Here is a 24394-nt window from a genome sequence, read left to right as displayed (position 1 = left end):
ACACCCCTTTCATCATATAGACGTCTGACAGAAACGGCTTAAACATACCCGTAGGCTATAAAGTGTTAAGCCCAAAACACAAAATATGCTGCCAAAAAAAAAAAAAAAAAAAATCTGAAAACCCTATTTGTTCCACCATTAAAATAAACACCACCCAAATGAATACACTGAGTAGACACAGAGGGCTAGACAAATCACCTAGGAGAAGCAGATTATAGGTGGAGGCTAGATTTGATCTATTTTTAGTTTTAGTTACTAGATTAGCATTAATATGCCATAAGATGGAAAGAACATTGTATCAATCCAAAGGCATGGAACCTCAGCAGTACAATTTTAGGTTGATTTCTAACTCTAAAATAGTTAGGCTAATCACTTTCTGTCCCCACCCCTTAACAATGGAGGAAAAACAGAAGCCACTGGGACTTGAATTTAATATGGAGCCAGATTAAAAAAAACAAAACAAAACAAAACAAAAAAAAAAAAAATCAAGCTGTCACTGAGATATTGCCTCACTTCCTGCTCTTGCCGTAGCCCTTCCAAGTTGCAAATGATGTCAAATCTTGTTTCTTAAATAGTCTCAGTGCTTGAACCCACACCATTTTTAAGTGATCAAAAATACTGGAACATGTGACTCTTGTTGCCCATGTGTTCCCTGTAAGATTAACTGTTTAAACAGTTAATAGCTCTGAGTATCTACTCCAGGTAATCATCAACCATCCACTTGCAGAATAGCACAGAGATGCTGTATACTAAGTTTCAGCTCAGACATACAGTTCTTGAAAAACAGTTATCTCACCTTAGCTCCACCCTTATGCAAGGCCACACACCATACTTTGCAGATGACCTCAGAATCCTGTCCTATATGTTTCATATTTTGAGCAAATCCAGGCAATCATTAGCTACAGTTCTTTGGGTAAATTAGGCTCTGCCTTAGTAGAATTGATTGATGTGGCGCCCATGTTGTTTGCAAATTTCAACACGTTTTTGATAAATATTGAGGGTCATACTCTGCTGAGTAGTTTGACACCAAAATTGTGAAGATGGGACAAAAACCCTAGGACAAGTTCTCAAAAGTAGGTTTTTGCATATTATGCAAATTAGATAAAAATCTAAGTGGGCAGAGTGGTTCTTCTTCATAGCAAAAAAAATGGTTCTTGAGGCTTTTTTTGTTCAGGTGAACCCACGGAATAAGTAGTAAAAAGAATTTTCACTGTAGGACTTAAAGTATTCAAGACATGAGCCAAAAGTAAAAGTTTCACTAAAGCGCCACCATTTAGGTCAACCAGCAGGAGGGAGCACTACTAACTGACAAAGTTTCATGGGTGTAGGACCAATGGTTTGGGCTGCACAATCAGTTTTGGAAGAGGAGGAGAAGGAATAGGAGCAGCAGCCCAATGACAAAAACAGTCTTTGCCCATGATATCTTCAGATTCTTGTTCTTGGCTGACAGGAGTGAACCTGTAGCCCATCCACCTGAAGGTTTGATGTGTGGTGCATTCCGAGTTGCTTTCCTGCTCACCACGGTTGTACAGAAAACTCATTTGAGTTACTATAGACTTCCTCTCAGCTCAAACCAGTCTGATCATTCTCCTCTGATCTCTCTCATCAACAAGATGTTTCAGACCCTACACTCACAGGATGTTTTTCTGAAATACTCCATACTACAACCATGCCAGGTTTAAAGTCACAGAGATCACATTTTTTCCCTATTCTGACATTAACTGAATCTCTTGACCTGTATCTGCAAGATTTTATGCATTGTGCTGCTACCACATGATCGGCTGATTAAATAACTGCATGAATGTGCAGGTGTTCCTAATAAAGTAGATGGTGAGTGTATATCTACATATTTGTGTGTGCTCTGTTTTATCTGTTGGTCTGCCTTCCTGATTAATTGTCAGTCCCTCCTCATAAGCAAGGGCGTTAAAATTCTTTTCCAAAATCAGGTCGACAAAATTAGCAGTGCCTACCATGTCACACTAAAAGCAGACAAGCTGCTAACTAGCTAAATTTCACTGAAAGAGGTAGTGACAGCTAGATAGCTGGATCTATATATAAACAAAAAAAATTAATCAAACGTATCTTCGTATGTTCAATTTATTTTCAATATTTACCAATTACAAAGATAAAATTACAAGCTAAACTAATTATGTAAAACTGTTATGGATTAGGCTACAGACCACTACTGTAGCTCTGTGGGAGTGTAGTCTTAAAGCAATCACCTGTAATATGGATACAGAACAGTGGGATATATGACTTACAACTGCAATATTTCTTAAACGTAAAAATTCGGCATGAGACGATACACGAAAGCCATGATATGAGATACCCCAATACAGAGACAATAGTCAATACAGAGATGATACTGATACAAACAAAATATAAAATTTTAATATATCTGATTTGTTGTCATCACAAAATAAACCACTGCAATGTATTGTAAGAAAAGTAGATCAGGATTTAAAATACAAGGCGTAATTTTTCTCCTATTATTAACTGGATTGTTATGTTATTTTAATTTGTTTCAACATCAAAAATATATTTCATGGCAATATTATTAATATGGAAAGATTGTTGGATGGTAGACTGCACCTAAAATGATTAGGCTAAATAACAAATCTGAGTAATCACCATTCTTACTGCTGTCTGACATCCACCTGAAATGCATGAGCATGTCACACTTACCAAATCAGTTGTATAGAACAGGAAAACAATTGTGAATTTATTTTGTATATTTCCTCATCCCATTGAAATTAATTTCTGGTTAAGCAACTGCCAGAACACCACGACATGCTTCTGAATCGATTTTAGTCACAAGTGTGATTTACATCAAGCGCAGCACACAGTCGTTCATTTAACTCATGTTTCAGATCACGGTCAAGCCAGCCACCGTAGAAACCGGAGTGCATGTATATGCAACAGTTTATGGTAACTACCCTTCAGATGGCTACGCTATGGCTCTATTGTGAATCCTGGACAGTGTGAAACAGTTGAGAAGTAATGTACTACAGGCTGTTTAGCTATTATTTTTTTCAAGTTAACACCAGGCCAAATGAACACAAGGCTGCAGGCCTTGTGTTTGACTCATATGCCATAATGCTTCCTTCTGATTAACTTAAATTTTTGGACTATTAAGTAAGCATGCTTCGAGGCAGTTAGGTTCCCACTCACAAACTTCATGCTTTGTATGCTATTACTTCACTGCTAAGAATAGGTAGAGCTCAAACTGAATGTTAAACGGAAATGCCTAGTAAAAGTACAGTGTTATGCCCCAGTTTAAGGTTGGGGATGATAAAGGAAATATGATATATTGTGAAAGGTATATGTAAATACAGCCATTGGAAATATAATCATGGAGGCAAAAGCCAAAATAATAAAAACACCCAACTAACCGGACAGGAAGAAGCTACCTTACAACCAAAAATAAACTACAGATAAACAAACAAGTACTGCCCTCTCTCTTTAACAAACCAAAACATAGATAAAACACCCCCACCCACAAACGTTTGGCACGAAGCTTCACTAAACGTTAACTCCCCCACTCAACTAATACCTGAACAAGACGTCGGCTAAACGATAATACTTTTACAAATAAAGTATTATCTCATCTTATCTTATCTTTTCCAAGGTAGGAAACCACACCTTTTCCGAAATAACACTTGTCTAGATTAAAAACTAACAAGGCATCACAGTCAACTGAACACTTGGTCTAACAGTTGCAGTAGTATTGGAATAAAAACTGGTACAGCCTATCACCCCCTTGTATGGGATATTAAACTCTGATACAGTAGCAGGAGCATTTTGGAGGCCAAAAGCCATGACCGTGTACTGGAGAAAATTGTCTGGAGTGGTGAAAGTGGAAATCTCAGAGGCGCTTGGGGTAAGTGGAACTTGGCAGTATCTTTTAAGCAGGTCAAGTTTGACAAATTTAGCAGAGCCTACACAATCGACAGTCTTCCAATGTGGGGAAGAGTGAGTCTTAGTGACTGCATTAACTTCTCAGTAATCGGTACAAAAATGGAATGATGAATTGGGCTTCAGCACAAAGTCTTCTGCCCCGAAACAAAGTACATTGCAAGCTTCATTTACACGTGCTGTGCTTTATGAAAAGAAAAGTGCCAAGAGGCGTGATAATCACTAAGGCGTTGGCCTATTACATCGCTATAGATATGGTCCCTGTTGCAACAGTGAAACAAGAAGGCTTTAAAAAGCTGCTAAAAACCATTGACCCAAGATACCAGCAGCCCAATCGCAACTACTTTGCAAGAGAAGCACTGCCAGAAATCTACACTGCGGTCAGACAGAACCTTACTGACCGGCTCGCAAAAGTAACTAAATTCATGCTCACAACCGACATGTGTTCAAGCAGAACATGTGATCCATTACCTGAGTTTGGCAGTACATTTCACTGAAGACTGGGAGATGAAAACTGTGTGTCTCCAAACCAGTTATTTTCCCCAATATCACACCGGAGAGGATATAGCTGAAGCCCTGCACGATTCCCTTACAAACTGGAAGCTCAAAAAAAAGGTCCTGGTTGCTATAGCAACCGACAGTGAGAGCAAAGTTGTCAAAGCGGTGGAACTGAAGAAGTGGCTGAGGATGCAGTGCGTTGGTCACCGAATTCATCTGGCCAATGGTGAGTGCAATGTTTAAGGACTGTTTTTAAAAAAATAAAATAAAAATAAAAAAAGAAGATGCCAGGCTTATGATGCTCAGCAAATGATTGTTTGCAGTAAGAACCACTTACAGTAGTATGCCTAATGCATAAGATCTATTTGAAATGTTAAGGCTAAATGGGGACACATCAGTAATACAATACATCTGCTGCTACTGAAATTGACAGTTATTTCCATAAACGTGCAGTGCAGATATATCAAAGTTACCAGGGATGCTTGTTAACCCTATTAAACACAGGCGATCTGCCTCTTTAAATAAAAAAATAAAATGAAAAAGATTTTAAAGATATGTTTCAATTTTGTATTACAGACAGACAGGGAAACAGACCGTATTCTCTCACTTAAATAACTCTGATGTGCAGTACCTCTTGTTAAATCAGACGTGCAATATAAATGTACAATTGTAAATACATATACAACTGCCGTATACTGGACTGGTTTTAAATTATTCAGTCATAACACTCTGTTTAGTTGTTACATACCTTGTTGTGCATACATACTTACCTCCAGTATTCTGTTAAATTATTCTTATTTTTTTCTTGTTTCTTTTTGTTGCCTTCCTCTTTTTGTTTTTGAGCGATATTGTATAAGTACTGTATAAGTACTAAAAGCTACTGCAAACTGAAGCCAGATTCCTTGTATGCACACTCGGCCAATAAAGTTGATTCTGACAGGACATGGAGTCGATGGCAACCGTTACACGCGGGCCATTTCTGTGTGTAAGAGAATTGTCAGCAGTTTCTCCTAGAGCTGGAGGAAAACAAGAGAGCTGACTGAAATCCAGATTCAGCTGGGCCGGCCGGCTCACCAGCTCATCACAGAGTCAGCCACACACTGAGGATCAAGGCAGCAAATGATTGAGAGTTTCCTGGAGCACGAAAGAGTGCTCGCAAAAGTCCTGTCCACTGACAAAAACGTCCAGGCATCTTGACCCTACATGGCAGGACACAGAGGTCCAAAAAGCTCTGAAAGCCCTTCGGGGCTTCACAGATGCTCTATCAGGTGAGGAGTAGGTCACCCTCTCATAGGTCAGACCTGTGCTACACCTTTTCAACACAAGTCTCCTGGTACATGAAGAGGCTGCAGTGTGGAATACCTCAATGCCAAGTATGCTGAGCCAGTCACAAGTGACCAGTTGGACATGGCCTCACTTGGATCCACGGTTCAGGACCAAATACATCCTAAATGAAAATATCTATGCATTGAAATACAAAGTTGTCTTGGAGGCAGAGTCTCTCAGCTGTGCCCACTTGTGCCCGAGCCTGCAGGCCAAGAAGCAGCAGTGCCACCAACACCTAAGAAGTTGTTGTCAGTGGCTGGCTTCTTCACCACAGTAATCACTGCACTGTCAAAGAGGGAGGCAATTGAAAATGAACTTTCAACCTACCTGCAGTCAGTTAGTGTAGAGAGTGATACAGATCCTCTCAAATGGTGGAAGGAACATGAAATTGTCTTTCCAGCACTAAGCCACCTGGCAAAGAAGTACCTTTAGATACTGGCCAACAGGTCCCCTTGCAAAAGGGTTTTCAGTTGCAGTGGTAACATTGTAACCAGCCACAGGGCATCCCTGAAGCCTCAGGCTGTTGTAAGAAATGTACAAGGCTACATAGGAGGAAAAATACTTTCTCTGGTAAAGAACAGTCTACCTTAGTAGAAAATTAAATTACTTTGTCAGAACCAAGTAGGCCTGTTATTTTGGTTCTGTTTACAATTTTATTATTTGCACAGCTGTGTATTTTGTTAAGCAGGAGAGGAAAACCTATAATTGTACTCTTTTAATCAGACTATTATTATTGAAGGAGCATTCTCAGAGATATGCCTATGTCTATTTAATATAGACTATTTATTTTATATAATTTTACATTTACATGTTGATATATCGTGCAGCTGTATATTTTCAAACAAGGAAGGAAACCCTGTCTTTGCATTTTATTTTGATCAGGTTCTGTTTTAATAAAAGTGCTTGTGACTTCTCATATGTGGCTTTAACTTACAACTGAACATTTAGCCCACTTTGTAGAAAATACTGAGATATATATCGTGTATCGCCATTCAGCCTACAAATACAGAGATATGATTTTTGGTCCATATTGCCCAAACCTAATTGACCTCCTTCACACAGAAAAGAATCAGATAAATCAGCTACATCTCCTAATTTTTTTGTGCATGGGTTGCACACAAGTTTTGAACACAGAGGGATACTGCTGGGTAAGGGCATCTTCACTAGTCTTGTAAGGGTTGGAGACAATGAATAAAGCGCAGCTCAATACCTTGAATTAATACATTGCGACTAGGCATGAGACGATATGCTTATGCCATGATACAAGACATATGCTGAAACAGGCTTCATAAGACGATATTTCAAAAAATGTAATTCTAATATTTTGTAAGGACAACAAATCAAACCACAGCAATATCAATATATTGTAGGCATGAGACAAAATATGGTTGCCTCGAATGTTGTGATACAAAATACAGATGAGAAGAATTTGCTTTTCATATCGTGCATCATGATATTTCCATTTAATATTCATTATGAACTCTAGCTCTTCTTACACACTAGGTGGCAGCACCAGAGGCAGTAGTATACAGAGCGCAAAGTTGCAAGTGGGAATCTAACTGCCTCAAAGTATGCTTACTTAACAGCTCAAAAAGTTATGCTAATCAGAAGTAAGAGTTATGGCATGCATCAACCACAAGCATATTATTAACAACTGTCCCCCAGCCTTGTTTCATTCGGCCCGTGTGAACTTGGAAAAATAATACTGAAACAGCCCGTGGCACACTAATGCTCAATATTTTCACACTATACAGAATTCACAGGAGACGCGCAGCGTAGCGTCCGAAGATAGCTACTGCAAACTGCCGTATATACATATATCCAATTCCCACTGATCAGGCAGCTCTCCCCTCTCACATGACAGCTATCAATCAGGGAGGGTGAAGGCTATCACGTGCTTCCACCGAGGCATGTGAAGCCAGCCGACCACATAACACACTCAGAGAAAAGCACATCTGCCCACTTCTGCATGCATGAGCTCACAGATGCCCATGTTTAACTACCGTTGCTGTGATTGATAGGGAAGAGTATTCCACCCCTCCCTCCCTGACAGCATGGCCAATTTTGCTCTCTTGGACTCCCAGCCAAGGATGGCTGTGGTATCATCGGGAATCGAACTTGCAATCTCCGGAGGACAGGGTGAACACTTTGACCAACATTAATGTTTTCTGAATTGATTATAATTTGATTCAATTATAATTTAAGCGCTGTGTCTTTGCAAATGTATATATGAAATAAAATCACGATTGTTTTTCTCGTTTGAACAGTTAAATCGCTAAGTGTGACACACACATGCATTTCAGGTGGATGTCAGACAGCAGTAGGAGCAGTGATGACACTAATTTGTTATTTAGCCTAATCATTTAAAGCACAATCTACCGTCAAACAATCTTTCCATATTAATAACATTGTTTTTAGATGCAGGTGTGACTTACATCAAGCTCAGCACACAGGCATTGATTTTAACCTGTTTTTATCAAGCCAGCCGCAATAGAAACCAGAATGACTGGCAGGCAGCTCTTAAATTCCTCCAGTAATATTAAGTTGTTTGAATTTTACAACCCCACTAGCCATGTATCCGATCGCAAATAATACTGAATTCTCACAAGCAAATTCTACAAATCTTTAACTAGCAGTTTCAAAAAAAGTTTTTGAAACCCAATCCGTTCAAAAACAGGAAAATAACCATCAACCGCATACTCTCTAAATAGAGGAACTAAGGTTGACATCAAAATCAGGCTTTGTTTACGGGTGGAGTGTGTACCGGAGCAGGCGGAGAAGCAGGCATGGTGGACACGTGCACGACCAGGGAAGCAGGAGAGACCACAGCAGGAGTGCAGACTTTCCGCAGCAGAGGTACTAGCTTTCAGTTAGTCATTTCCAGCTTTCTCAACTCTAACTCCCTCTCCTGAAAATGCAATGACTGCATCTGATAATCCTGCTTCTTGATCTCCAGCTCCAACTCCTTTAACCGGATCTGAAGGCAGCGATCCCCTGAGGGCAACCGGGGCCCCAGAGGATCTATGCCTACCCACCACCAGTTATCAAGTTCAGTACCAGAAGAAACACCTGTAGCTTGAGCTGGGGACTCCTGCATCAGGCAAGATCCCCTGTGCCATTAGTGACTAATCAAAAACATAGATAAAACAGCCACTCACAGACACACAAAAGGTCTGGAATATAACAACAGTAATTAATCTTTTTTTTTTCAATCCAGAAAAGAGATTTTAAAATATTGAAGATTGAAGTAGTTACCTAGTGGGAAGTATGACTTAGAAGTGCATCATTACATAAAAGTAGTCCAGTATGAGTACAGTAATAATTTATATTTATGGAAAAAATCCAGTAAAATCCAGAAATGGAGATTTTAAGATACTAAAAGTTGTAGTAGTTACCCAGTGTGATGAATGATTTACCATAAACAATATTATACAACGGTTGCAAAGAAATAACAGCATCGGTATAACAGCACGTTCTGTTGTGTTATTCATTACATAAATTAATTTAGATTATGATTAATTAAGCCGCACAACAGACTAAGCTAATGCGTCCGTGGTGCCAAAGTGGTAATTTGGAAGTCGTAATGACGTAACTTCCCACCTCGGCACGTTCGACGTGCGAAGCGGAAATAAAAAAAAAATATGGACGCTTCCACAAAAGCGTGTTTTTGTTCGCTCTGTTAGATTACGTAGAGCTCATAAAAAGTACCTTTAACCGCAAGTTTGCAGTTACAACAAACTACAAGCCAGCAGACAATAGCTAGTAGCTTAGCCACAAGCTAGCCGGCTAAAGTTAGTAATAATTCTAATGTTGATGATTGGCTTCTGAAAACAGCGATTAGTATGGTCGCTGTTATAGATTCAACAAAGTACTGTATCTGCATATTAACCTAGCTAAAGCCAATACTTCTATAACCTAATTTAAACGTAGAGAAGGAGAACGTTACATTGTTGCGTTATTACACAGTGCGCGCGGTCATGTTCATTTAACGTCACTCCGTAAACGGGGAAGGAATTGGTGCTTGAGAAGACTACCCCAGAGTTGACGAGTTGAATTTTCTAGTTGTAGGGGCGTTTTCGGTGGCTTTTACCGGTTACAGGCGGGGAATTACAAGTGGCAAATTCGACACAAACGCAGTATAAGGCTAGTTTGGTATATCCTTACCCTCTGCCCAGACCGGGAACATAGCCGAGAGGCGCTGGCATTCCTAGAAATGGCTTCTTCTTTTTGCCCATAAGTGGGGATGCCAAAGGAAGAGCGGGACCACTCGGAACATTTCCCCCGCCGGGCCCAGAGGAGCTTTTGGTAGGGTTTTTAGAAGGCTGTTTCACTGCAGCACTCGCCATCATCACTCTGCCGTTGCAATGACTACTACCGGAACTTCCACAATCGTACTTCCTTATGACCCTTGACCTCTTTCGAATGGTTTGTAGCGCCCCTACTGGTCGGATATGGTATCACACATCCTTTGTTACTCATGATTATTTCGCTACGACCTGAGGTTCTACTAATTTCTTTAATTGCTTATTGCATCAGCACGTTCTGTTATATTGAAATTGGCAGTTAAACATAAATTTAATGCCCATAACACACCTATAGGGAATAACAGATCAATATTACAATGTAATAAGTCATTGTTTTATTTTCACGGGTTAAGCAAGTGATGGTTTCACTCTTCATTATAATGCCTTCAGCGTAAAGCATGCATTTTCCTGTCTTTCAAAGAAATATTATATTATAAGTAATATTATTCCATTAAATTCTGTTTGCAAACTATTTTGAAGGGTACATTGTTGTTTTGAAGGGTGCACTGAAGTTAGTTGGTACTGCTAACGTGCACCCGTGGACAGAAGTGATGAGGATTGTGTCGCCAAGCCCTATGCTCGGATGTACACTGTCCAAGCACAGGCACACAGATGATATTGTGCCAAGTGACAGACAAGTGACAGCCACATGCTCACACTGGATTGGTCGCTCCTTTCAGCAGCAATTGAAACTGCACTTCTGGCACTTCCCAGTTAGCAAAGAGATGTCCATTCAACGTCTATTTTAGTAGTATAGGTCAGTATCAGTCATCAATTAATTTTCAATGTTGAATCAAAATGCACTATTTGGTCGGTTTATCAGAGCGTTATCAGGTCAAAAATAAAACATGTATTCGACGTCGAAACGAGGTTGACCCTACATAATGACCCCACACATACCGCCGACCATCATCATAACGTTTGTTCTACTTCGAAACTTGGTTGGAGAAATCGGAGCGCTGCTTATGCGCATCATTTGGATCGTAACGGCCCACTGCCACTTCAGGCTGAAGTAAAGGTAAGCAAAAATGTATATTTTGTTCGTCGCTTTAATATAGTGGTTTCCAAGTGTAATGTTAAATATTATTTTAGAGTTGCAATATTTTATATTTTGAAGCTTTTATAACGTTCCTGCCTCGTAATTATCTAATTTATCGCACGGCCTGTCCGTGAGATAAAGCAGCAGCAAACTCTGAAGTAAATGCTGGAACAGTTTTAATTATCTAAATTGGCAACTTCAACACGATAAACTTCACATTTATCACTTTATAACTTTATTATTTTCTAAACTTTAAGATAGTAAGGTCATTTCGAGTGGAAATGAGCCACAAAACTCTAAATGCTTTTCTCAAAAGCTCCATGAAGTTCGCGCAAGGCTGCGATGGCGTATGGTCAGGGGCGTAGCAACTTTTATAACTTGGGGAGGCATGTCCCGCTCACATGTAGAGCAATAACGATTACATTTTAAGAAGTTTATTTTGATTAATTGCACTGGGAGGGGAAGAAAAATGTAGCCGTTCGCGTAAAACGAAGGCTTTAAATCCAGGCAGAAGCCTCTGCCAGCTGGTTGCTCCGGCAGTGGACGGAACTAATCATTGGCTAGCGCTCACCGTCTGCGTTTTAATTTCAGCAAATCAGTTGGGGCGAACGCATATTACGTGATTAATATTTATGAGTACAACAGCGTACCAGGCGTTAGCGTGCACGACACCGACCTGCTGTCAATGTACTGTATAATCTACGTGAGGGAAGACTACTGTTGGGAGGACGAAAAAAAGACTTAAACATATCTTATCACACGTTACGGGCAAAATAATATATTTACTTTTTTTCCCCTTCAAAATACTACATTTATTTTTATTTTGCATCATTTATCTTTTATGAAAATTACATGTAAATGAAAACATGACAAGGTCCAGTGGACTTCCCACAAAATGGCATGTTAAAGGAATATTCATTTGGAGTTTATAGGTATCATTTTGTTGGAGTTTATAGGTATCAATAGAGATACAGTTATAGGAATACTCATGTGACAAGATAAGATAATTTGTAGTGGGTATGACTGTTTTTGAATTGTATTATTTTTATTGCAGGTTTTCTGGGAGCCCCAGTTGAAGACATCAAGAACTTACAGAAGTTGGCCTTAACCTGTCAGCCTAGACAGATGTCTATTCCAGTCCTACCTACACCACACCAGACTTCTCTCTGCCTTGTTTGGATGGCTGACTACCACCAAGTTCTCTTCAGAATTAGATGTATGGAAACATAACAAAGGGACATAACCAACTGAATAGTCCAAGAGCAAAGAACTTACCTTACTTCAGAAATAAATGTTAATTGCAAAAAAAATTGGAAAACAATTTATCTACTTTATTTCTCTGTGCTTTATTTTCAAGGGTAACCTTTCTTTATGAAGTGCCTACTGTGTGAGGTATAGTTTTAAAAAATCCTGTCATCTACTAACACTAATGTTGTTCTCCACCTATATGTCTTTTTTGTGGAACACAAAAGGAGACAGAATATTCAGTCTCACTCACCATTAATTTACTTTATAGAAAAAAGATGCAGTGATAGTGAATGGTGACAGAGGCTATCAGTCTCTTAACATTCTGCCTTACATCTCCTTTGGTGTCCCACAGAAGATAAGTCATACAGGTTTGGAACAAAATGAGATAGTGTATATTATGACAAGTTTCATTTTGGGGTAAACGACCTCTTTTAATTTGTAACTTTGAGACTATAGTTATATTAGGCTATTATTTATTTTTATAAATCTGTTTGTGAATGCATGAGTGTGATGGCATTTTTCTGTATTTGGCTATTTAGTCTTAAGATTTATATACTGCAAAAAGTTTATTCTGAAGATGTATTTGTAAATGTATATTTTGTATAAATAAAAGAGCGAGTAAGTGAATGTGATGTGTGTTTAATAAATTAGTACATAAATAGGCTGATTTATATATCTATCAATTTATTTAAGTATTTGAGATTTAAAATCAAATAGAAAATGTGTTGATTGTGTAACGTCATTTCAATGTATGGTAAGCAAACCAGTTACATCGCTTTTATGTTTGTTTGCAATGGCATGTATGACGATGTACATGACTTCAATGAGAAAAAGATGTTGGATCAACATCAGAGATCAGCGTTGTTTCGATGCCGTGAGAGACAATTCAACATTGATTCTATGTCAGTTTGATATCTGGCTTAGGCCAGGATGCAGGATGGTTCTACACCAGTCTATCTCTTAGCTGGGGCCAGGTATGTTTAGCTCAGTTGGTGATGCCACATACATGCAAGACAACTCTTGGAACGTGCCGTATATACCAGGCTCACTCTTTGTGCTTGTGGCTGAAGAAGCACTAGAGAGAAGAGCACAGGTTACAGAATCTAGAAACAAGCAGAACCAAGTAGAACGGACAGATGGCGCTCCAAGTCACCGTGACCTAGCTTGTCAACTAATCATCTGCACAGCCCTGGGCAAACATTAATTAGTTCGGACCGCTTGTTCAAGAGGCATAAGGATACTGCCATATTTGGATATTTGGAGCAGGCCACCTGAGGCACATCCACCCTCCTCACACATTGCGGTGTTCAGTCTCATGGCAAACTGTAAGAAGAAAAGCTTCCTACTTAAACAGACCACACAATTCATCAGCTAGATACATCTTAACACTTATGAGGCCAAGCCCTGAAAGTGCGTAGGCACATTTTAGTGATTGTATTTTTGCTTCTTCTTATTACTAGGGTGCCCAGCACCAAAGGTATCCTTTAGTGATTGTATGTCTTCTTCTTTCTCTTCTTCTTCTTCCTCTTATTATTACTATTATTACGGAGATTGAGCATTGTGAAGCAATACACTTTTGATATCCGGCATAATTTGTGGGTTTTTTTTTTGTTTGTTTGTTTTTTGTCTGCTATCTAGTCCCACAATTTTGAAGATATCGAAATGGGACCAATACCAAATTGTTCAGTCTGTTCAGGAAAGGTGTGCTTATATACAACTTTCTGACCGGTTATGCAGTTTCTACGTAGCGGCCATTTGAATTAATGAATGGAAAAATTTTCAAAAGGACATGCTGACCAAACCGTACGTGTCACAGACTTGGCCAATATGTAGTACTCACTTTAGTACTATGCAAAGTAGTACTATATTTTAGGCCATATCCGAAATGTGAATCCTAGAGACAAAATTATTTTTTGATTGATTCCTTGGCTAATTAGTGGACCAATTAGACAATGTGGACCACTTTGCTCTGCCCACTTAGATTTTTTGCTAATTTGCATAATATGCAATACCTACTTTTGGGAACTAGTCATAGATTTTTTGTTGCATCTTCACAAAGTTGGTGTCAAAAGGCTTAGGAGAGGGTCTCACTCCATACTGGTCAAAAACAATATGGCTGCCCCCATCAATCAATTCTAATGGGGCAGAGTTTAATTCACTCAAACAGCTGTAAATTATGATTCTTTGGAAGCACTTGAACAAAACTTGAAAAGCCCCTTCAGGACACCTATTGATGAGCAAATGTTTTGAGGGGCATAGCTTGGGGGCTGTTCCTTTTTTTCTACTTATAAACAAAAATATCTCATGTAAAGTAAGTTGGACAATAAATATTATTTTTTTCTCCTGATTCAGTCACTTACGCAACTGTAGGGAGTGAAATTTAAGGTTAAAATTAATGTTCTATAACCTTAAATTTAGATCTAGAGGTAATATCGCGAGAACAGAGACCCGCGATGAGGATCGCGGGAGAGAATGGTTTGCGCGCAGTGGTGAGAGCGGAGAGGGAGAGAGAGAGAGAGAGAGAGAGATGACGCGCACTGTGTAATCGGATGTGGCTAATTCATGATGTTCACCTCCTTATGTTTAATAAATCAAGTGTTATGATCTCCCGAGGTCCCTGTCGGTGTCCTCCTTGCAACAAAGCCAAGAACCCACGAGCCAGCGCGCGGTAAGAACTGTGAAGCTCGCATATAGAAACTACGCGCGTTACACAAACATATGCGTTTTGGAATATTTAGCCCCACCCACTCAAATATTTTTAGAATTTGATTAATATGCAATACCAGCTATTGCAAACTAATCCTAGGATTTTGCCAAGTCTTCCAGACTGTGGTGTCAACTTACTCAGTAGAGTTTGTCCATCAAATCTCTGGACATTTGTAAAGAATATGGCTGCCACCAACCAATCTATGATTCCAAGCGAGGGTTTAATTTATGCAAACAGCTATAACACATGGTATATTAGATGGATATGCACAAAACTTGAAAGGGATATTCAGGGCTAGATTCTGAGGATGTGTGCTGAAGTTGGGGTGTGGTCACCCTCAGGGGGTGGGGTTAAGTTCAAGTTCATTTTTCTCACATACAACATATCTGATAGCGCTGAAATGCCCTTACAGCCACCTAAGAACAAACGAGAAACCATGTGCGATACCCTATACGCCCCTTGACAATTCCATATCAACAGGGAGTTGCATTGGCTGCGCAATCCCTCTGCATTTTCTTCAGGAAATGCACTTTTTCTAATTAGGATTACTTCTTCTAATTAAGATTAGGATTGTGAATTGCTAACAACTGTTATCTGACTTCTTTTATATATTATTAGGATTGTGCATTGCTTTGCATTGTGCAATGTGATTGTTATCTTATTATTTAGTGTGTTTCAGAAGCAACACTCTAATTGTTCTCCAATGTATTATTATTATTATTGTTGTTGTTGTTATTATTATTATTATTATTATTACACCTGATTTTCTGCGTGTACCTCCTCCTACAGTTTTCGAGATATCGACAGCAAACCAACTCCACCCCGTCTGGTCTGATACGGAGAAGTATGCTGGTATATAGCTTTTGGAAATATTCATCCGTTCTCCAGTACACTCATCCGGTTTCATCCTGTTTTTCCCCATTCACTTGAATTGGATGTTTTTTAAAACTGCTCTCAAGCTACAGCCACCAAAATTCACATGGTCAAACCACACACACACACACACACACACACATAAACATGGTGCAGGTGTGTGGCCCTGCACTTTGACACAGACACAGAAAAATTAATTCCCATGATCTCTAATTGCCCCAAACCCAACTTTATATACCATCTGACTGCTGTTTGCCTCAAACCCTAAAGCAAAAATCTCCTTGACCTTTAATTGCCCCAAAGCATAAAGGTTAATTGCCCCCACAACTGCTAATTGCCCCAACCTCCAAAGATAATTACCCCAATAAATGCTAAATGCCCTTACCCCCATAAATACTATACCAGACTGGTATAAATACATCCAAAACCCAAAATAAGTATACCACTGAATGCTAAATTGCCCAAACCAAAAAAATAAATGCCCCGACCCTATAACCTCTAATTGCCCCAAATGGAAATGGAAATCCCACCCTGACTGCTAATTGCTGCAAATTCCAAAAAAAAAATGTCTGTGTGCCTCTGCCTGTGAATTGCCCCAACACCAAAAAAGTAAATACCCCTGTTACCTGTAATTGCCCGAAGACATAAAGTATGTAATTACTCACTCCCTCTACTCAGGCAAGAGAGAAGCACCTGATCAGCCTATTGGTGGCACTACAGCACAGCATAGAGCCCCATTTCACATTTTAGGCCATATCCCATGTCTTTTTTTTTACCTGATTCCTTGGCTAATTGTGAACCAACCTACAATTTGGACCACTTAGCTCCTACCAAATAGATTTTTAGCTAATTTGCTTTATGTGCAAAACATACTTTTGGGAAATAGTCCTAGAATTTTTGACCCAGCTTGGTGACCCAGCATGGTATGAGATGGCTTAGGAGGGTTTCTTCCTCTATACTGGTCAAAAACCTGTTGAGATTTATGAACAATATGGCCCACAAGTGTCAATCAATTCTAACGGAATGACGACTAATTCGCTCAACAGCTGTAACTTATGATTCTTTGTATGCATTGAACGAAACTTGAAAGGCCCCTTCAGGACAAAGAATTTTATTCCGACTGAGATTGGTATTCTGCATCTGTATCCTAATTAATAGGTGTATTGTTAATGACGACCTGGTCACTTAAAAAAAAACATGGCCGCCGTTGACCAGTCAGGTTTCAGCAGGCATTTGATGGGGTTAAAAATTATCAATCATCACGAAACTTGAATAATAGATCCCTCTAGCCATTAACAAAAAAATGCTGCATTGTCACTCAAAATGGCCATGGGGGAGGGGAGGGGGGCTATTCTTTTTTTCTACTTATAAACAAGCATAAAATAAGGTGGACAAGGAATATTCTTTTTACTCTTAATTCAGTCGCTTATGCACCATAAATGTGCTTTTTGGAACATTTAACCCTGGCCACTCAATTTTTTTATAATTTGATTAATATGCGAACACCTCTTTTGTAAACTATTCCTAGGATTTTTGCCAGATCTTCCAAACTGTGGTGTCAGATTACTCAGCAGAGTCTGTCTAGTTATTATTGTACTTCCTAGGGGAGTCTGTGGTAGCTCAAAGAACATTTCGTACCCTTTTTATGAAATTTGGCACAATGATAGATGACAGTCTCTGCTACCTTCACAGCAATTTTGGTGTATGGCACTCAAGCCCTCTAGCACCACCAATAGGGCAAATTTGGACAATAATAATTGTAATGGTAATAATAATTGAGTTATTACAATAATACCTCCGTAATGGAATATCATAGACATGCAAAGAATTTGACGGTGAAGCCACCAAACAGGATGTGAAGGCATATTTCAGGAATAGTTATTCAGACCAAACTTTGTAGATAACTGAAGGACCTCATCCTAATATCCCAGCAACCTCTAGAAATATTTTGACCAAACTTGGTACGTCACTGAAGGGCCTCATCCTAGCGGTCGCCAAGAAGTTGAACCTAAATTCTAAATAGGTGGAGCTATAATTTGCAAATTCATAAAACTGCTTGTAACTTTTGACCTACTCAACATCCAATCAAGATTCTTTTTTGTATTGATTCCCTTGTATGTGTGGAATGTTGCTGCTCAATCAAGTTTGTCATTTCTAAAACAGGAAGTCTGCCATTTTGAATTTTAAGAAGAAGTTCTTTTTTCATTTCTTTTTTTCCACTTCTTCTGCTACAGAGTTTGTCCAGTCTAAATATTGTTTCTCTGATTTTTGATTTCAGGACGGTTTGTTCATAACGTGCAAACAAATTTGATGGCAAAGCTGCCAAACAGGAAGTGAAATATCTCAGCAACGTTGAGACATATTGTGCTCAAACTTGGTAGGCCACTGTAAGACCTTATCTTAGGGGTCTCCAAGACATTTTGTCTAAATTCACCTCTAGGTGGTAAATTGATAAATTGGTAAAACTACTCATAACTTTTGAACCTCTTTACATCAAATCAAGATTCTTCAAGATCAAATCCCTTGAAGGTGGGAAGTGTTGCTGATGTATCAAATTTGTCATTTCTAAAACAGGAAGTCGGCCATTTTGAATTTTAAGAAAAACTGTTTCTTTGCTTCTTCTCCTAAATTTTTATTTAATTATTATTATTTTTTAAAAATCTTTATTTATTTATTTATTTTTAAATAATTGGAATTAAATGTAATAAAGTGCAGACAGTGGGCCTCATTTTTCAAGTTGGACACGAATGGATTTGTTCGTAAACTCGTTCGTAGGTGCATTTACATAAGAAATTTGGTATTCATGAAAATTCCCTAATTTTGAAAAAATATTTGAATCCGTAAATTTACACGTAAGAAGACTAACTAATGTAAACCTCGACCAACTTCAAATCATATAATATGCATGGATTACTGCATTTTTATTTATATGGATTATACTCTCAAGTTTAATTTGCTTATTTATTTAGATTTACAGCATTTAGCAGACGCCGTTATCAAGAGCATAAAGAAGTGCTGTGTTGTCGCTATCAAAAACACATCTTTATGCTAGTTCAGAAGATCAAGGACTAAGAATACTATCAAGAAAAATTTATGAAACCCAGTAATTTTATATTATTGGAATTAATTAAAGAATATGAAAAATAAAGAAAGCGAGCCAACAGAACCCATAAATTAAAACAAACTAGTCTTTCAATTATGACAGCGGAACATGGGCTGGTCTGCACATAGCCATAAGCTATAAGCATATGCCTCAGCTGACAGAAGATTTAGTGTACGTCAGGATGAAAGTGGCTTATAAAACGGTTCTGTTTGCCACAGCTTCTTTAAACACTTTAGGCACTTACAACAATTTAAAATATCAGCTTGCCTGTGTGATATGCATGGTACGTGTCCATGATCACTTGAGTATAGCGTAGATTTTTTTTTTCACTCCTCCGTTTTCATGTCACAACAATTTCTTTTCACTTCACTTAATTCACACCTAATTCATCTTTTCTGTAGGCTACTTCATCTCTAGATCTTGAACTTTTTTTAGGTGCTGTTATATGGAGCTGGAAAACTGTCAAAAGTATTTGAATATGAATTTCATGTATTTGAATTATATACACATCATTTTAAATTTTAAAAAAATCTGTGACTTATTTAATAAATTTGAATTCGTTTTTCTTTGTTTTCACTAATATCGGTTCACTGGGACCTACTCTGCTAACAATAAAGAAAAATTAATTTTATTTTAGAATTTTAAACTAATTGCTCTTCAAATTCTCAAAATCTGTCAGTATATTTGAGCCAGGAGGCACTTTTTAATCTATTATAAAACTGATATTTCAAATCCCCAATCGACGATCAAACCCACTTATCAGTTCACAGTATGGTACTCTATGCACCAAATAAATAGCATATTTCAACCTCAAGTTTAAGATATATATATATATATATATATATATATATATATATATATATATATATATATATGTATATATATATATATATATATATATATATATATATATATATATAGTTGAGCCAAGAGAAGTTTAATCTACTATAGAATGCTCATTTCAAATTGATAGACCATCACACAAAAACATCCTGTTTAAATCTTGACAAAAATGACAAATTTACCAGGTTATTACAAACAGGGGATATTATTATCCCCTATTAGAGCATAATAGTTAATAATATGAACGGGCATTTTATAGTGGATTAAACTTGTCTTGGCTCAATTTGATTGACTGCTTTTTAAATTTAAAGGCAAAATACAGTAATGTTCTACAGTAAAATTAATAATTTTTTTCAGCATAGTGTAGCTCACGGCAAACTGATTTGAGTAGGTTTAATCATCTGCTAATTTGAAACGTCCATTTTATAATGAATTAAAATAGCCCCCTGGCTCTTTTGAAATTGAAATATCTTGTGATTTTGAATGGCATTTACTACAAAATTCTACAGTAAATTTTATTCATTTTTATTCTGAACATAGAGTAGCTCACTGTGAACTAATCTGCATGGGGTTGATCATTTACCAATATAACAAAATAACCAACTGGTTCAATTATATCAAAAGATCCAGTGATTTTGAGTAACTGATTGCAATTACTTTAAAATTTTACCATAAAATGAATTAATCTTTAATGTGAGCATAGAAGAGCTAACTGTGAACTGATCTGTGTGGTTTTGATCGTCTACCAATTTGAACTGTCCATTTTATAATAGATTAAAAAGTGCCTCCTGGCACAATTATATTGACAGGTTTTGTGACTTTGACTTGCAATTACTTTAAAATGCTACAGTAACATGAATTCATTTCATATTGTGAGCACAGAGTAGGTTACTATGAACTGATGTAATTGGGTTTGACCATCTACCAATTTGAAATGCATCAAAATAGCCTACCAATTCAATTATGTTGACAGATCCAGTGACTTTGAAGAGCAATTAATTTAAAATTCTAGTGTAAATTTAATTAATCTTTATTAAGAACATAGAGTAGGTCACTGTGACCTGATATTTGTGGGTTTGATTGTCTACCAATCTGAAATGTCTATTTTATAAGGGATTAAAAAGTGCCTCCTCGTACAATTATATTAACAGAACCAGTGACTTTGAAGAGCAATTACTTTAAAATTCTACAGTAAAAATCTACAGTAAAATCTTTATTGTGTGCATAGAGTAGGTCACTATGATCTGACATGAGTGGGTTTTAGATTTGAAATGTCCATTTTATTTCAGCAGTAAGATGTCAGATGTCAGTAAGAATTTGGTGTCCGAAGCTTCCTCTATGAAATTAACCATATAATATTAATAATAATAATAATAATAATAATAATAATAATAATAACCATATACTGCGTCTCTACTTCCTGCGCAAATTGAAGAGAGCCAGAGCCCCGGCCCCCATCATGTGCACCTTCTACAGAGGTACCATCGAGAGCATTCTGACGAGATGCATCACTGTGTGGTATGGTGCCTGCAACGCGTCCTGCTGAAAGACCCTCCAACGCATAGTGAGAGCAGCTGAGAAGATTGTTGGTGTCTCTCTCTCTCTCCCTTCTGCATTGCGGGTGATCCCACCCACCCGACACACAGCTTCTGAAGGACAGCTTCATCCACCAGGCTGTCAGGAAGCTCAAATCTCTCCCGGCTCTGCCTCCCCTCCCCTCTTCTGCACCATACACTGACAAAACTCTGACCCTCCTTTTTTTTGTGTGTGTGTTATCTGTATGCACCTAGGGTCTGAGAGTAACGTAATTTTAATTCTCTGTATGTGCTGAACATGTGGCAGAATTGACAATAAAGCAGACTTTGACTTTGAATAATAATAGTTTCTTATAAGCCTGTATACTCATAAATACTGTCAGGAGTCTATGCACGTTCGCTTCCGCATGTAGTCTCAGTGGGCATCGCAACTTCCGGTGCTGCGCCGGAAGCAATTTTTGCCATCCCTTTGAGTGATTGCTGTCAGCATGGCTTTCTACACTTGCTGTTTGCAAGATCTTCCATGAATTACAGTGAGCGATGTCAGTGGCATTGTGAGATTGGCATCTGTCACTCCCTCTAGTAAGAAGAAGGGCTCGAAACTGCATGTTTTGAGTTATACTGAAAATTTTGAGGGTAAGTATTCTCAAGCTAACAAGCTAGCTAGCTTCGTTTGTGACAGTTCATACTTGTATACGTTTAATTTCTATCTAGTTAAACTTTTTTAGATATTCTGTTTTTATAGTTTCACTAATGTTATGTTACACAATATGTATTCTTCATTAGGACTATAAATGTCCCTAATTTTGTGCATTTTTTTCCCAGTTTCTGATAAGGATCAGCGTGAAGGCGACTTGTTTCAGATCTATGAGGAAGTCACAGAAGCCTCATTAGCCAAGTTTCATTTTTGAGCTTTTCAGTTATAGACAAAGTAAAAGTGCGTAAAAAAAGTTTGCAAAATTTGCTGTCTCCCGTCTGTTTCCATCCAATTGGCCTTTTACTGATAACTGGTGTGCGTGGTGATGTCATCCTAAAAAAAAATTGTCGCATAAGTTTTCGTGTATCGCAAAAGTAATCTGCCCTTGAGCCGTTCCCATACATAATTTTGTGTACAACACAAATTGTGTACCTTGTGCGTCCCACCTGTCCTCAAATATTTGTACAATGGAGAGAGTATCGCCACAACTAGCTAATTGAAATGGGCCAGTTTACTTTCATTTCAGTTTCACAAATAATTGCAGTCGTACGAAATATCAGAAGACGACGTAAGAATGGAGCAGTTGCTCGTCTGATAGGGCTCCAAGTAACTGCCCTTAGGCGAGGAATCCCATGGGTCTGGGAGAGACCATGCAGTAGGGTGTTCTGGGAGGCAGTGATGGAGAGACACTTCACAGAAAGTCTCTGGCTGCAACATTTTAGAATGTCACGGTCCACGTTTGAGATGCTGTGCCAGTTAATTGGTCCTGATGTTGCGCCAATCGCAGGTTGCCACCGACCACCGGTTCTGACCTGAAAGTGGATAGCCATTTTCCTGTTCAAGGTGGCAACCTGCGCCGAGTACTGAATAGTGGGTGAAACTTTTGGGGTTAGTAAAACGACCGTCTGTGTGCACAGCTATTAAATCTTGTGCCACAGGTTTATGGTGCGCTGGGTGGAACGCACATCCCTATTCTTCCCCTGATGGATGAATAAATTGTGAATGCCATTTTTCTCGACAAAACTGTTTCCAAACTATTTTTTTGCAACATTTGAAGTATCGAAACAGAATTTATGCGCTAAAGTTAAACGAAAAAAGATTATGTTGGTGGAGCCTGCTAGACACACACACACACACACACACACACGATCCTTCACTTTAAAAAAAAAAAATAGTAGTCTCAGGTACAATGTGTGCCTTTATTTTTACTGAGCTTCTTGACTGACATACAAACATTTTTCTGTAACGTTTAATTTTGTGCTGCAAAACTAATGTTTGGAAATCTAAAATGTTTTTGTACTGAATCAATAATGTAGAAGTCATAAAATAAAAATCTATAACAAAGTTTGTACTAATATATATATATACATATATATATATATATACATATATATATATATATATATATATATATATATACATATATATATATATATATATATATATATATATCTCAGTGGTGTGGTGTGCGGTGGTGTCTTAAAATTAGGAGGCAGTACATATATATATATATATATATATTACATAAAAGGAGAGAACAAATATAATTCATAATTCTATTTTGTATTTTATTATTTTTTTATTTTATTTAATATTTCATAGTGTTTTTACACATTTTACATTTATTCCAAAATAACTAAACAATTATTATAGTGACAATTTGAACAATATTTTGGAAACACTTTACAATAAGGTTTCATTAGTTAACATTAGTTATCTACTTTAGTTAACATGAACTAAGAATGAACAATACTTCTACAGCATTTATTAATCTTACTTAATATTATTTTCAGCATTTACTAATGCATTATTAAAATCAAACGTGTTTGTTAACATTAGTTAATGCACTGTGAACTAACATGAACTAACAATGAACAGCTGTATTTTTATTAACTAACGTTAACAAAGATTAATAAGTACTGTAATAAATGTTCGTTGTTTGTTCATGTTAGTTAACACATTAACTAATGTTAACAAATGACACCTTATTGTAAAGTGTTACTAATATTTTTTTATTTGTGAACTGATGTTCAGCTGTTTTTTTAATAGTCAACTTATTTTCGGGTCATCGTCATAAAAGCTCTGTAAACACAAACACAGTCACGAAGATATATCTTTCATTTCATCAAGCTGAATGCTCACTAAAAACTAAGTCATCACGTTTTCAGGCCATTTCAAGTTTTCATTTTTGACGTGACACAAAGCAGTGATATCTAAGCGGGTGAGTTGTTTACTTACTTTATAATTAGTCAGTAACGCCATCATTTTGTCCATTCAGGCCGAGAGCTCGCACGAAAACAAGAGGC

The 24394-nt window shown here is 37.7% G+C and overlaps 1 protein-coding gene and 1 long non-coding RNA gene across 2 annotated transcripts in view; one reads left to right on the top strand and one right to left on the bottom strand.

The window, feature by feature from the left end:
* prpf6 (PRP6 pre-mRNA processing factor 6 homolog (S. cerevisiae)) overlaps positions 1-10131 on the bottom strand; it is a 47542-nt gene extending 37411 nt beyond the window's left edge. The window contains exon 1 of the mRNA XM_026921436.3: positions 9904-10131. Coding sequence (XP_026777237.1) covers positions 9904-10088 — 185 coding nt within the window. The 5' untranslated portion in view covers positions 10089-10131. The remainder of the gene's footprint in view (positions 1-9903) is intronic.
* A 4670-nt stretch (positions 10132-14801) lies between these two features.
* On the top strand, positions 14802-23170 carry LOC113530984 (uncharacterized). Its single transcript, XR_003403202.3, has 3 exons — positions 14802-14998; positions 15827-15889; positions 21292-23170. It is a non-coding gene; the product is annotated as an uncharacterized LOC113530984 (long non-coding RNA).
* Positions 23171-24394: the final 1224 nt, after the last annotated feature.

The sequence above is a fragment of the Pangasianodon hypophthalmus genome, chromosome 16 (genome assembly GCF_027358585.1).
Source record: "Pangasianodon hypophthalmus isolate fPanHyp1 chromosome 16, fPanHyp1.pri, whole genome shotgun sequence".
Taxonomy (NCBI): Eukaryota; Metazoa; Chordata; class Actinopteri; order Siluriformes; family Pangasiidae; genus Pangasianodon; species Pangasianodon hypophthalmus.
Note: the sequence above shows the minus strand (reverse complement) of the source record. Positions and strands in the feature narration are given on the sequence as shown.